The sequence below is a fragment of the Hydra vulgaris genome, chromosome 12, assembly GCF_038396675.1.
Source record: "Hydra vulgaris chromosome 12, alternate assembly HydraT2T_AEP".
Lineage (NCBI taxonomy): Eukaryota > Metazoa > Cnidaria > Hydrozoa > Anthoathecata > Hydridae > Hydra > Hydra vulgaris.
The window spans coordinates 60,621,918-60,637,500 of record NC_088931.1 but is presented as its reverse complement, the minus strand read 5'-3'; the positions used below and the strand labels follow the sequence as shown (position 1 = coordinate 60,637,500).

At 26.4% G+C, this 15,583-nt stretch overlaps 1 protein-coding gene across 2 annotated transcripts in view; it reads right to left on the bottom strand.

The window, feature by feature from the left end:
* LOC100205491 (protein transport protein Sec24D) overlaps positions 1 to 15,583 on the bottom strand; it is a 57,534-nt gene that overhangs the window by 4,350 nt on the left and 37,601 nt on the right. For both annotated transcript variants that reach the window (XM_065813958.1, XM_065813959.1), the window contains exons 14-20: positions 12,709 to 12,879; positions 12,447 to 12,626; positions 9,142 to 9,462; positions 8,892 to 9,071; positions 1,605 to 1,698; positions 1,403 to 1,506; positions 785 to 874 (exon numbers count right to left, since the gene is read on the bottom strand). In XM_065813958.1, the coding sequence (XP_065670030.1) occupies positions 785 to 874; positions 1,403 to 1,506; positions 1,605 to 1,698; positions 8,892 to 9,071; positions 9,142 to 9,462; positions 12,447 to 12,626; positions 12,709 to 12,879 (1,140 nt within the window). The remainder of the gene's footprint in view (positions 1 to 784; positions 875 to 1,402; positions 1,507 to 1,604; positions 1,699 to 8,891; positions 9,072 to 9,141; positions 9,463 to 12,446; positions 12,627 to 12,708; positions 12,880 to 15,583) is intronic.

The following is a 15,583-nucleotide window of genomic DNA, read 5'->3' as shown; positions in this document are numbered from 1 at the left end:
ACAAATTAAGTTTAAGTCTAATTTCTTGGGACATGAGTGTTGTTAAAAGAAAAGATAAACTACTAAAACGAAGCAAAAATATCAATAATCCAAATTATTTCAACCATGATCTCCATAACAAACATAAGGACGCTAAGCAAATTTACTTTAGTTAGCTAAGAACAAAAATTACCTAACAAAAACCGATAGTCAAAAATTATGAGGTAACAACTATAAATAAAGATGGCTGATATATGAGCACATAAAGTGATTACATTATCAAGACGAACAAAATCTTAGAGAAAATGCCTCTTATTCACTGTGCCCCTTAATCATCTGTACCCCCAACTTCCCCTAATGTGAAAAAAATAATGCCTAATGATGCATTAAAAGGAATGCTAAGAATATGTAAAGCGGCTATTATCGTTAAGGATGATTAAATAGGCAAGTAATTTAAAAACTAATCTAATGGGACTATTTATTAATTTTTATGTACACTTAATAAATAATATTAATAATAATAGTAAATAACATATAATTCAGGGATATTTTGTTTTCAGTTTTTCTCCTAATCAAGGGTAAAACTTTAATATTTTATATTGAAAAGTATGATCATTCGAATAATTATGAACGGTAGTGTATAAAAACACACGATCAATTTTAAATACGAACAAATATATGTATAAATCTACAAATTAGGGTGCTTAATGCTCTTAAAAAAACAGACCAATAATAAATAAGTAGGAAACTTATCATTTTTTTATTTTACATGATGTTTAATCAAAGAAGACGATAAGAAACTTACTTTTAAAAACCGCTGTCGTTCAGATTGTATTGCCTCGACAATTTGACGAACTCTTTTTGAAAGTGGTGTATCTAACTCAGGTAATTGAGTCTAATAATAATAAAAAAAACAATTTCTTTTAGAATTTGTGTGTGTGTGTGTGTGTGTGTGTGTGTGTGTGTGTGTGTGTCTGTGTGTATATATATATATATATATTGTCGGGGATAGAGCAAATCCGCGTTAACTAGCATTGTATAATACCGCATATCTGACAAAGTTAGCCAATTAATACTGAGCATATAAATAACTTGAATGACACAAAATATGTATTGTTGACATAACAAAGAACATAAATAAAAGTCTATATGCCAAAATGAGCCCAAATTCTGTTAAAATAAAAGTCTTTAGTTTTAACTTTCTCGTGTAAAACTATCTGTAATGCAGATACGCGGTATTATCCAATGCTAGTTACGTGAATTAGCGCTATCCCCAACGATATATATATATATTCTTTTTTTATTTTTTATAATATAACAAAATATTGAAAAAAAATATATAACCATTCATGTTTGTAAAAATTAAGGTTAAATCAAAGTTTTTACAAATATATAAATAGACAAAATTTTTATAACCATTTACCATATCAACATCCAGTTGGCCAATAGATTTCACATTAAATATATCTTGAAGCACGTGGGGATTGACTTGCAATCCAATCCATATAAACATCGAAATTGTATTTTCTAGAAGTTTAAAAAAAAGTTAAAACATAAATATAACATTTAAAGTTAAAACATAAATATAACAACAATATAAATAAAAGAGAAAAATAAATAAGCACCTAAAAGATAAACACCATTTTCTTGGAATTTCTCTCCTAAACATCTAATTTGCTCTGGTATAATATCATCATCATGGTCAAGATCAAGTGAATGCTAAAGAAATTTTTCAAACTGGTCTCATTTTTGTTTTTGTACTAATTTTAAATAAATTTATTATGCATTTATTATATAGTTTTTTTAAGTCCATCAAAAAATCCTTTAATATATAACAGTATTACCTCCATAAAAAAAATCACATAGTATATAACAGTATTATCTCCATAAAAAAATTATTTATTATGGAGATAATGCTGTTAAATATAGAAGAGAATTATTTGGTTTTTACTATAAATATAACGAAGAGCTAAAATAAAAAATTGAATTAATTTAATAAATTTGGAATTAACTCTTGTTGCTTTCTTTTGGGGAAAATATTAAAACGTTCTTTATTAGTTGGTGCATCAAAATGCAAAAGAGAAGGTGTTACTTTCAACATAAAGAGATGCTTTATTAAATGTTGTGCTTTTTTTAAAGGAAGTTACAAAAAAGTGATTGCTCAGATTGTCATTAGCTAGTAATTTGAACCATAAAAAATGGTTTTTTTTATGCTGTCAATTGTTCTCAGATCAGAAAATCAAGCTCACAATTAAAGGAAAAAGTGATCGGAAAAATGTCTAGTGTTCTAACTGATCATGAGTCGCCCATAAAGCACAATGGTGCTGTCAATGCACAATGGTGCTCTTGGTTTGAGCAGAAAAACCAAGGAGCAAGAGACAAGGAAACACAACTTGTCCAAATGACTATAATTTTTTGAATATGCAAAATTAGGAGTAAACCAGTAGTAACCAATGAATATTTTGTGGGATTCCTACCTGTCAATGACAACACTGGTTTTCATTGACAGGTAAACTACAGTCGTTGTCTTGGAGACATGGCAAAATCTTCAGTTTTTGCAACGAAACTTTTTGGAATTTTGAATCAATTTATCTTTTGTTTGGGGCTTCAACACAGCAATGAGCTCTAAAACTCATGTAAAAAATCTGACACCAAAACCTATTTCTGATACACACTAGGAATGCAAAATTAATACTTTTAAACAGGGCTCGAAATAAGCGCCGGACATCGGACATTGTTTGGCACTTGTCCAGTAAAAAGGGACATCTATTGGTTTTTAAATTAAGTAGCCTGATTTTTATCATTTATATTAAAACATTGCAATTAGTTATTAATTTAAATTTATAGTTTAGTATATGTTTTATTTTTTGTCCCATGGTTTTTATAAATTTCAAACAAATATTTCAGCTTTTAAAACCCCTTTTATATTTATTTTATAAAAATTTTAATGTAATAGTTATTTTAATGCTTATAGAAACCACTATTAATTTGAGTTGTTAAGTAACGCTTGTTTTTACGCTAAAAATTTTCACTATTAAAAGTGTTTATAAAACTAACCCTAGAAAAAATTTGAAAAGATTTATAAAAAAACACATATTTATATAAATGTAGTTACATAAAATATTCTTTGATAATTTAAATAAAATGGGTTTATTGTAAATATTATAATTAATTAGTTAATTTACTTAATAAAGCAATAAGTAAACTTAATAATTTACGTATTTAATATATTTACATAGTAATTTATGTATTTAATAATTTTGTACTTTTATTATATTTTTTTAATTATATATTTAATTATGTATTTAATATATTTACGTTATAATTAATGTATTTAATAATTTACAAAGCATTCCACATAGTTTTGTAATTTTTAAAAAACGTATTTTAAATATATTTTCCTTTTCAAATTTTAGTTTTTTGAGCTTAAATTTTTTCTTTTTCTTTAAGATTTTCTTTTTGTTAGATTATCTTTCAAATTGCATGGTCAAACTGTAAAAACATTTTATGGTTTAATTGTGTGGTCAGGAATGGCATTCGATTGCACTTTTTAACTTTTATCAGACATGTCTGGCAAACTTGAGCCTTTATCAGACAAAAAGTTTGTTATTTCGAGCCCTGCTTTTAAAGCTGTTCATTATCAAATAGCAGCAGTGTACAATGGATTGGTGGAAGTGACTGAAAATGCCAATGATCCAAAAGCAAAGATCAAAGCAACTGGAACAGCAAATTAAAAATTCTGTTTTAGGTTACTTTAGCCATTTTGTACGGTTTATTGTTTTGAATCAACATTATCAGCAAATTGATGCAATCAAAAAATATGCAATTTGACATTGCACTGGAATGTATAAAAAGTGCAACCAAGTTTATGAAAAAATACAAAGAAAATGGATTTGTATCTATTCAAATTTCAGCCAGAGAATAGGCTCAAAAATTATAAATGGAACCAGATGAAATTAAATTTCTAGCAGCGATAAACTTGAGAAGAAAAAAAGCGTACAAATAAGTATAAATGCAAAAATAAATCATCGACAGATCCAAAAAAATATATAGAGTTGAACTTTTTAACGTTTTGTTAGATCAAGCAGTTATGTTGTTAACTACACGCTTTGAGCGAACATTGAGAGAAATTTACTGGCAAAGATCAAATAAGTCCTTACATAAATAAAGCATGCGCCAACCCCACACAATTACACCTCCACTTGCCACAATGTTTTAACTTCCTGATACTCTAGTACAAGAGTTAAGCATTCATCACCACTGCTAAAGAAAACTAAATGGCAAGTACTTTACTGCACACTTTCATAGGCAGAAAATTAAACCTGAAAAAACCTCTATTTCATTATGTCCACATTTAGAAAATGCTGTCATTGTCATATTAAAACAAACATTCAACAAAACATATACAACATCATGCTACCAAAATACCCCAAGAATCAAAGCTTTTTGACTAAGAGAAGAGATGTACTAAACTTCAATGAGTGACAAAAGAAAGCATGGAGATCCAAATTTAAAAACACTTTCATAGCAAAATAAGTAGAACCTAACTGGTTTGATTTAAATTTTCAACAAACAAGTTGTAAATACTTGGAATACTTTAGCTAATATGGTTGTCAATGCTTCAGCCATCAACAGTTTAACAAAATTTTAAACTGTTGATGGTTGCTAGATTACTAGATTAACAACTAATATAGTTACTACACTCCATTATTTTCTGCATTGCATTGCTTTAACTATACAAGCTAGCTTGTTAACCAATACGAAAAGCTTACAATTTAATTCTGTTCTGTGGAAATTTTATCTTTTTAGTCCTTTTGAGGAGAAAAACAAACTTTTCAAGACTGTTAGACTAAAATTCTCTTCTAAGGTTTCAGAAACTTTGGAGCTGGCTCTTTTAACATCTAAAAGGAGTGGATTGAACAACCACAGATGTTGAGTAAATGCAGTGTAAGTCATCAGTGATGGTACAATTTAGATAATTCTTGAAAAGTCTGAGCTTTTCATGCTTTTGCATGTTCCTTTATAACAATTTTCATGTTTTTAAATGCTTTCAATTTTATATATAGCATATGAAGTTATAATTTTTTAATAGCATAATGAACTTTTTTTTTTTACATCTTATTGAATATTAGGAGAAATTTACAACTGATGTCTACAGAATTTATTTTAACTTGTATAAAAATGTTTGTTTAATTAACAAAACAGTTAATATTGTTTATATATAAAGTTTTGCAACATGAAAATATTTCAAATATTATTATAACTTTGATTAATCATAGAAAACATGAAAAGTTTTCTTTTAAGTTGGTACTGCGTGGTTACTTAAAGCTCTTATTTATAAAAAATCCTCTTTCTAGTGTAATGTTGCTATGACTAAGATAAAATGCTTAACAAGTATTTCTAGTTTCATAGCATATAGTCTCCACTTGACTACAATAATTATCTATTTGCTTATACTTTGATGTTTGTGTACAAGTAAAAAGTATTAAAAGCATGAGATCAGTGAAGTTTGTTGTTGGGTGGCAGAAGCAGTATGGAGATCAGTGAAGTTTGTTGTTGGGTGGCAGAAGCAGTAGATAGTTGTGAATTAGTACAAAAGTGTTCTTGAATAACTTCATTTTGATAAGATAACTATTAATCTGTAACTTTATTACTCTTTGGTTGAAGAAGGTGGAAAACCAAGCAGAGTCCAAGAAAATGTATAAGTTAATAACTTTATTACAGAGACTCTTTGGTTGAAGAAGGTGGAAAATCAAGCAGAGTCTATTTTTTTAATACAGAAGCTACTTTTAATGTTAAATTAGATATTGTGTTTGTTGCACTAGAAACAAGCTTTTTTGGATGAAGAAAATGAGCATCCTTTAAAAGTGAGACATGAAAAGGTTTCTTGTAAATAGATGCAGAGGAAATATAAAACTCATTGCAATCAGGTCTAAGTTTTTCTTCTACTGAATATGATGCATAGCAGCATCACCTAACAACAATTTCACTTTAGCTCGTACTTCAACTGAACTTAATTTCTTATGGTTTTCAACTTTACAGAAACCAATCATTAAAATTTCAGCCAGTGACTTGCTCTCCATTATTATTTTTTAACTTTTTTTGGAGAATAAATTTTAGTATAGAGTTGGTCAAAGTGCACACTGCAAGATAAAGCATGTGAATTTTTGAAGATTCAGTTTGAAATGTTACTAAAAATCAAAATCTTGTGCTAAAAAAGCACATAAAGCTAAATATCCTTGAGTCTAAAAATCATTGCGTAGAGCTTCAGAAATTCTTTTGTATCAATCTGTTTTAAACAGTCATAAAAATTTTTTGTTTTTGAAGAAATTAAAAAAATTACTCTTTAAAAATCAATCATTGTTCCAAAATCCTAACAGCAACTTATTACATAGAAAGCCATTGAGTTTCAACGTTTTTTCGCAACCTCAACAACCAAATTACTTTAACTAAACTAGCATAATCTTCACATCTGGCATTTTACAGTTTAAAAAAATGTGAATATTTATAAAAAATCCATCTAAATCTTTTTAATGCCTTTTCTAAAAACAGTATGAACTTTATGAAGGTTACGTGTACACTCAAACTCAAGAAAAATATTGTCAGATTTTTTCTTTGACCCAATGATAACTTCATTTGGAAAGCTTTGTTAACATTTGGTTCATCCATTCCAACATGTAAAAGATATAAAGAATCCAACTCTAAGTCAGTTTCAAATTTAAAATAATGGTCAACTACTTGGTTGTGGTCACAATGACCGATAAAATGAAAACCACGATATATTACTATTTCTCCTTTTTTGTCTGACCAATACTGAAGGTGTCCATCATACTGCTTTTTTACTTGTTTAGTTATTGTCTCATCAAACTTAAAAGTAAATGGTGTTTTTGCAAATCAGATTTTAGCATGAGAAGCTATGGCATACTGTATTTGATATTTATTTTTTGATTCACATTGGTTTTAGTGCTTCACCACAACAGAATCAGAAAACATTGAGCTAAATCTTGCATTATCATTTTTCGTTGATTTAAAACTATAATTACAATTCACAACTTTCAAAACTTGTATAACTTCAGCATAAGAAACTTGGTCATCTATATAGACATTTAAACATCCAATAACAGAATATCTGAATGATTGAGAAATTTGGTCATCTATATGGAGATTCGAAAATCCAACATCAGAAAGTCTGAATGATCCATTGAACTGCTTTTGATTGTTAGATATTTTACTAGGGTCTTTACTAATGTTTTTTTAACTATATCATGCTTTAGTTGACTAATACCACTGGAAGGTATACTTGAAGATGTTTTAAAATAATTGTAATAAGCTAAACTTAAATTGTAGTTCACAGCTGAAACCCATTTTAACCTGTTTTCTCAAAATGTTTAGTAAGTGGTCTTACCCATTTTATGGTCTTACCCATCTTACGATACTTTAACTAATATTAAACTTTAAAAATATAAACTTCAAAATAATCTAATTAATATATTTTCAAACAAAATAATAAATGAAACATAAATAATAAAACTTAAAATTTAATGATTAAAAACCTTATAGAAAAAGTAAGAATAAACTAAATGACTTAAAAAAGAATTTTGAAGAAAATTGATTCTTATTATTTTTACATGATTATTTAACAAAAATCCATAATTTTACATGTTTTGCATGCCCATAAAACAATTACATGCTTTGCATGCCAAGTAGAAATCCTGAAATTTTTCTTTTCTAATCATCAATAAAAGCTCATATTCATAATAGAGCCTCTTTAGGTTTGTTTTGCTGTTTAAAAATTGTGCAAAGAACAGATATTTTGTCTAGTGTCCTAGAAGTGCTGCTTAGAAAAAAACAAAGCTAAAAATTAAGCATTAACATTAAACATTTCTGCTAAATTTTTTAAATTTGGTATTTGCGCAAAAAGTTGATATATATATATATATATTAGGGACAGGAATTTTTGCATTTTCCACCCAAAAATTAACTTGCTTTATTGTGACTGATAGAGATATAATATAAAAAAGTATTTTAAAAATAACTTTAACCATAGCTGATTCAAATACCTTCTGTGCAAACTTGTTATATTGAAATACTAAAGTTTTTCAATATTTTTTTAATTAAACTTTTGAAACTGATTAAAAATTCTTGTTTTTTTTTTGTCTCTTTTAAAAAGGAATGACCTTAATAAACTAAATTATTAGTTGAAAATAAATTTAAAAGTTTACGTAGGGCTGACAATACCTTATGAACAACACATAAAGATTAAAACAATGATGTTTGCTCTTTAAAATCATGTTTTTTAAAAATTTAGGCAAAACAACAAATTTATTGCAACAAAAATACCAAAGTTCCTTCATAAGACTATTATGTTTTAAATATTATGTGTATAAAACAGATAAATCGAGGTTATACAAATACAGAATAAAAACTTATTGTTTTATGCCAAAATTGAATAAATAAAAATAAAAAGATTAGGTGAATAAAAGCTCATTACTACTTTAACCAACTTCAAAAGGGCATACAAATAAACAAATTTTAAAGACAAGCATTTCTTGGTAATACTTGTGGTCTGAACATGAACAATGAGCAATAAGCATAAACAGTGTTGTCCCAACATTGCTGTAAAACATGATGAAACCTCTTATCATAAAAACTTCTACCAAGGTATAAAAAAATTAGCGATCGAAATTGCTTCAAATAATATACTTTCAATATTGTTAAATGCCCTTTGGCACATTGCAATTTGTGATCACTTAATTTTCCCCTTGCCTAGATAAACAGCATGCACAAAATACCATGCAGTATACCAGACACCAATCAGATATCAAATTTATAAATATACAATATATCTTTAATATACAATATATCTTTAAAGCATAAAATTTAAATGAATAAAAATAAAAAAAAATAATTACCAGAGCAAAAACTCTTGGGTAAAAATATGAAGCTGAACTTGCAGGTCCCATTGAAAGACATGCCTGCATTAAAAAAGCTCGATCGTCAGAACTCATTTCAGAACCTCCTGCCAGCACATCGCTCTTTATGAGACAATTGACATATAGTGGCAGTAGCTTCATGCATTCTGGCAAAATCAGCTAAAAATATATTTTGTTTGAAAAAATAACTAACTTTTGGTGCCTTTTTAATATCAGTTAATACAATTACCTGTCCAGATGTTGATGGTGTGGCACAATGTTGACGATAACATGCTAATATTTGCACGCATTTTTGCACTAAACTGTCTTTAATAGCTTGAGGAGTAGATGTTAGCACCTGCCTCAAAGCAAACTTTGAAAGATAGTTCACAATAGTATCCAATTCACAACATCTGTAAAGATCTGGTAGTTGTGAGCATGTAGAAAATGCCATATTATGTATGCGCAAACGCCTCTGACCAGAAACTGATGTATACAGCAATGCGTTTTGAATGTATGCAACACCATCTTCAGGAATTTTATCATCATGTTTTATTTCAATGGCAATAGCCTAAAAAGTAATTTGTACTACACTACCTTGATGTAGGTGAATTTTTTACACTAGCAATACTAAACTTTACTACTAAATACATGCAGTACAAACTTATGTATTACACCTATAAATATATTTTTATACACTTTTGTAAAAGCTTTTTGGTTTTAGATAGAAAAATTAATAAAGAGAATAAATTCTAATTAATATCATCTTTTATTAAATTAGAGATGTGTAATTATATTATCTTCTATTAGATTAGAGATGTGTATGTGTACTATTTAATTTTTACTCATTTTTAATTCTTATCATAGGAAATTTCAAGTTAATTACAAACAAATGACGACATAACAAATTACACATGTGAAAATTGTGTGTACCAAAGATTGTGCTTGAAGATTGCACAATAACAAATTACATGCGAGAATTACACATGTGAAGATTGCATCATAACAAATAAAATATGAGAAGATTGCGTATAATTAAGTGTAAGCTTAAAAAGTTTTTAAATTGATTTTAGGCCTGAAATTTTCAAAACATCTTCATTAAAGACAAAAGGATTCTGGATAATACTAAAAATAAAGTAGATTAAAATAAAAAATTTGACATGTTACAATTGGATATTTAAATATAATCAGACTTATCACAATCTGGTTTTATATGACTTACTTTCTATAGAAACCCTTACGTCCAAATAAAACACTCCTTATAACTCTTTAATATTATTTATATTAACATAAAAATTGTAGTTGCCATAGAGATTCATTATTGGTTTGTGTTGGTTTTTCTAGCAACTTTACTCTGTTTAGTTGTATTAGGTGCATCAAAATATTTATTTTATCTTATTTTTAACTGTTTTTATTTCTAAGAACTTCAACCTATAAAATTTGTTACATTTTTGTTTGTTCTGAAAAATATATTTAAAAATAGTGTTCTACATGTTGGAACATGAACTCTCTTAGTTTATAGTAGTGAAATCCATACACAATTGTAGGATGAGTTGTAGAGTATAAGGTAAATGCTAATCATTAAAACACAATGATTAAAGTCATAGCGTTGGCAACAATTTATCCTGGTTTGTGATTAACTCTTCAAAATACTTTGGCAACACAATCATTCCATATAATTCCTGCTGTTTGGTTTACTTTAGCAAACTTTGATGTTATCCTAATAAATTTTACACATTTTAAATGTTAACTCATATCCAAAGAGTTTAAGAGAAAGAAGAAATAATAAGAAATAACAAGTTAAAAAAAAAAAAGAAGTTTTTTTGATTTCAAAGATGCCCTTTATACCCAAATTGTACTCCACCTAACCTTAACCCTCAGATATATCAATAAATGTAAATTTGTTATAAAAGTAGATTTATTGTTATAATTGCAGATTTGCAGCAATAATATAAAATGTTATAATTATAATAATATAAATATATTACAATTATAGATTTGCAGTCGCTGATCATCATATTAAAACAGCCATCTGCAGAAGCTTTAACACATACATAGCATGAGGGGTTGGGTCAGACATTAAAATTCTGAAAAATCTTTTCAGTATTTCAGATACTAAAAAGATTTAAGTTGGAGGACAACAAGTCTTGATAAGTATTTAATGCATGAAATATGACTTATTTTGCAGATAATTCTGGTGAAATATTCTGGACTTGTTTAATCCATCTTATATCTTTCAAAATAGAGGGCTCTAAAGTGGAGCACAAGATTAGCAGAGGCCACACATAAACTGTATAGGCTTTAACAAAAGTTGAGAATTGTTTGTGATGATATATTTTAAATTAAGGTGAATACGAGAGTATGCTTCATCTGAAATACAAGAGGAATGGTTAGAGAACTTTGTATGAGAAGACATGGTGATTCCAATTTACTGAATTTAATAAACTGTTTTAATATTTGTAAAAGAACTTAATGAATAAGAATAAGTAAAAATTAAAAAAAGAATTTGAAATTGTAGTTGCTATTGATTTTAAAAATATGGTAGGGTATCCATCCAGATATTTAGAAAACTTTGCTGGGATTTTGTAGCAATGAAACAACAGAATCAGTAAATACTAACAATTTTTTTGACATTTTTGTCAAAACAAAAAAAGTAAAACTTGTTGATATTTTCTATATTGACAATATATCTTATATATTTATATATATTATTATATATTTCTTTCTCTTTATCAGTAGCTCTTTTTATTATTTTGTCACACATGTACAGACACATACAGACATGTACAGACACATACAGACACATACAGACATGTACAGACACATACAGACATGACACGTACAGACACATACAGACATGACACGTACAGACACATACAGACATGACACGTACAGACACATACAGACATGACACGTACAGACACATACAGACATGACACATACAGACATGACACGTACAGACACATACAGACATGACATGTACAGACACATACAGACATGAGGAATTATTGTATTTAGTAAATGTGTGTAGGTCAGAACTTCTTTTGTATTTTGCGATATAGATTACATTTTTTTGGATGCCAAACTATGAACTGTGCGAGGTTGAGTACTGTATCTTTTTTAAGGAGTGTTGGAAGGTGTGATAAAATACTTCAGTTCAAACCACTTGTAGCGTATTGTACAGAACGATTCAACATCATGATCTTGCTCAGCTAACTTGTATCAATTTATACTTATTAAATTTTTGTTAATAGAATTATAGTTGGCTTTTTGGAAATTAAATGAAATTGGAAATGATGGACTTTTATTATTAAGGTTTCCTAATTGCAACTAAAAAGAATAGCAAAATGATCACGGGTACTAGTGAAAGGGGCTGTAGCAACTACAATGTATACATTTTTTTAACCATTAGTTAATATAAGATCTAAATACTATTTAATTGGGTAATGTTTGATACAGTCCTCAAAATAGCAACTTTAATTCCGAGGGCTGTGTATGTAATATATACAATAGGCTTTTTGGAGAAATTTTCAACCTAAAAAATAAAGTAAATACCTTCTCAGAGTCAATAGAGGCCAGTTCAACATCAGTTGTATTATTCATAACAAAGCTGCCAAAAAACTCAACTGGTCGCAATCCTGTGCTGCAACGAAGCCTCATTACAGCATCAAACCCAACAGTTCTCTCAAAGTTCTTTTTGAGGTCAGAAGAAAACTGTTTACCATGTGTAACTTCCTTAAAAATTTTTTTTTTAAATTTAATTAACAGTATTGGTGATTACATTTATAAAATAAAAATCAATAAAATTATTATATACCTTGAAAAATGAGTATCTGTATACTTGTCCACCAGTTTGTGTAACCATTAAACCAATAGTAGCAACATCAACATAAGAGTTAGGAAAAAGAAAAAGGTCAATACTAACACCTGCATCAATACAATCTTTGACTAGATTCATATAAAAATTTCCTTGAGGCATTAGAATTGTCTAAACAAAAAACAACCTTTATCACTTAAATCATGTTAAACTATTAGTCAATAATTGCCCAGTATTCATATTTATGGTTACCAGCATTCATATTTACGGTTACCAGCATTTATATTTATAGTTACCAGCATTTATATTTATAGTTACCAGCATTTATATTTATAGTTACCAGTATTTATATTTATAGTTAACAGTATTTAAATAATGTATTTAAATACTGTTAACTATAAATATAAATACTGTTAACTATAAATATAAATACTGGTAACCATAAATATGAATACTGGGCAATTATTGACTAATATAAATATATTTATAGTTACCAGTATTTATATTTATAGTTAACAGATTTATATTTATAGTTACCAGTACTTATATTTATAGTTACCATTATTTATATTTATAGTTACCAGTATTTATATTTATAGCTACCAGCATTTATATTTATAGTTACCAGTACTTATATTTATAGTTACCATTATTTATATTTATAGTTACCAGTATTTATATTTATAGCTACCAGCATTTATATTTATAGTTACCAGTACTTATATTTATAGTTACCATTATTTATATTTATAGTTACCAGTATTTATATTTATAGCTACCAGCATTTATATTTATAGTTACCAGTACTTATATTTATAGTTACCATTATTTATATTTATAATTACCAGTATTTATATTTATAGCTACCAGCATTTATATTTATAGTTACCAGTACTTATATTTATAGTTACCATTATTTATATTTATAGTTACCAGTATTTATATTTATAGCTACCAGCATTTATATTTATAGTTACCAGTACTTATATTTATAGTTACCATTATTTATATTTATAATTACCAGTATTTATATTTATAGCTACCAGCATTTATATTTACCAATACTAACCATGCTACTTATTGTACTTTTTGACATAATTAAACACTTGAAGAAAAACATTAATAACATTAATAAACACTTGAAGAAAAACATTAATAACATTAATAAACACTTGAAGAAAAACATTAATAACATTAATAAACACTTGAAGAAAAAAATTAATAACATTAATAAACACTTGAAGAAAAACATTAATAACATTAATAAACACTTGAAGAAAAACATTAATAACATTAATAAACACTTGAAGAAAAACATTAATAACATTAATAAACACTTGAAGAAAAACATTAATAACATTAATAAACACTTGAAGAAAAACATTAATAACATTAATAAACACTTAAAGAAAAACATTAATAACATTAATAAACACTTGAAGAAAAAAATTAATAACATTAATAAACACTTGAAGAAAAACATTAATAACATTAATAAACACTTGAAGAAAAACATTAATAACATTAATAAACACTTGAAGAAAAACATTAATAACATTAATAAACACTTGAAGAAAAACATTAATAACATTAATAAACACTTGAAGAAAAAAATTAATAACATTAATAAACACTTGAAGAAAAACATTAATAACATTAATAAACACTTGAAGAAAAACATTAACAACATTAATAAACACTTGAAGAAAAACATTAATAACATTAATAAACACTTGAAGAAAAACATTAATAACATTAATAAACACTTGAAGAAAAACATTAATAACATTAATAAACACTTGAAGAAAAACATTAATAACATTAATAAACACTTGAAGAAAAACATTAATAACATTAATAAACACTTGAAGAAAAACATTAATAACATTAATAAACACTTGAAGAAAAACATTAATAACATTAATAAACACTTGAAGAAAAACATTAATAACATTAATAAACACTTGAAGAAAAACATTAATAACATTAATAAACACTTGAAGAAAAACATTAATAACATTAATAAACACTTGAAGAAAAACATTAATAACATTAATAAACACTTGAAGAAAAACATTAATAACATTAATAAACACTTGAAGAAAAACATTAATAACATTAATAAACACTTGAAGAAAAACATTAATAACATTAATAAACACTTGAAGAAAAACATTAATAACATTAATAAACACTTGAAGAAAAACATTAATAACATTAATAAACACTTGAAGAAAAACATTAATAACATTAATAAACACTTGAAGAAAAACATTAATAACATTAATAAACACTTGAAGAAAAACATTAATAACATTAACAAACACTTGAAGAAAAACATTAATAACATTAACAAACACTTGAAGAAAAACATTAATAACATTAATAAACACTTGAAGAAAAACATTAATAACATTAATAAACACTTGAAGAAAAACATTAATAACATTAATAAACACTTGAAGAAAAACATTAATAACATTAATAAACACTTGAAGAAAAACATTAATAACATTAATAAACACTTGAAGAAAAACATTAATAACATTAATAAACACTTGAAGAAAAACATTAATAACATTAATAAACACTTGAAGAAAAACATTAATAACATTAATAAACACTTGAAGAAAAACATTAATAACATTAATAAACACTTGAAGAAAAACATTAATAACATTAATAAACACTTGAAGAAAAACATTAATAACATTAATAAACACTTGAAGAAAAACATTAATAACATTAATAAACACTTGAAGAAAAACATTAATAACATTAATAAACACTTGAAGAAAAACATTAATAACATTAATAAACACTTGAAGAAAAACATTAATAACATTAATAAACACTTGAAGAAAAACATTAATAA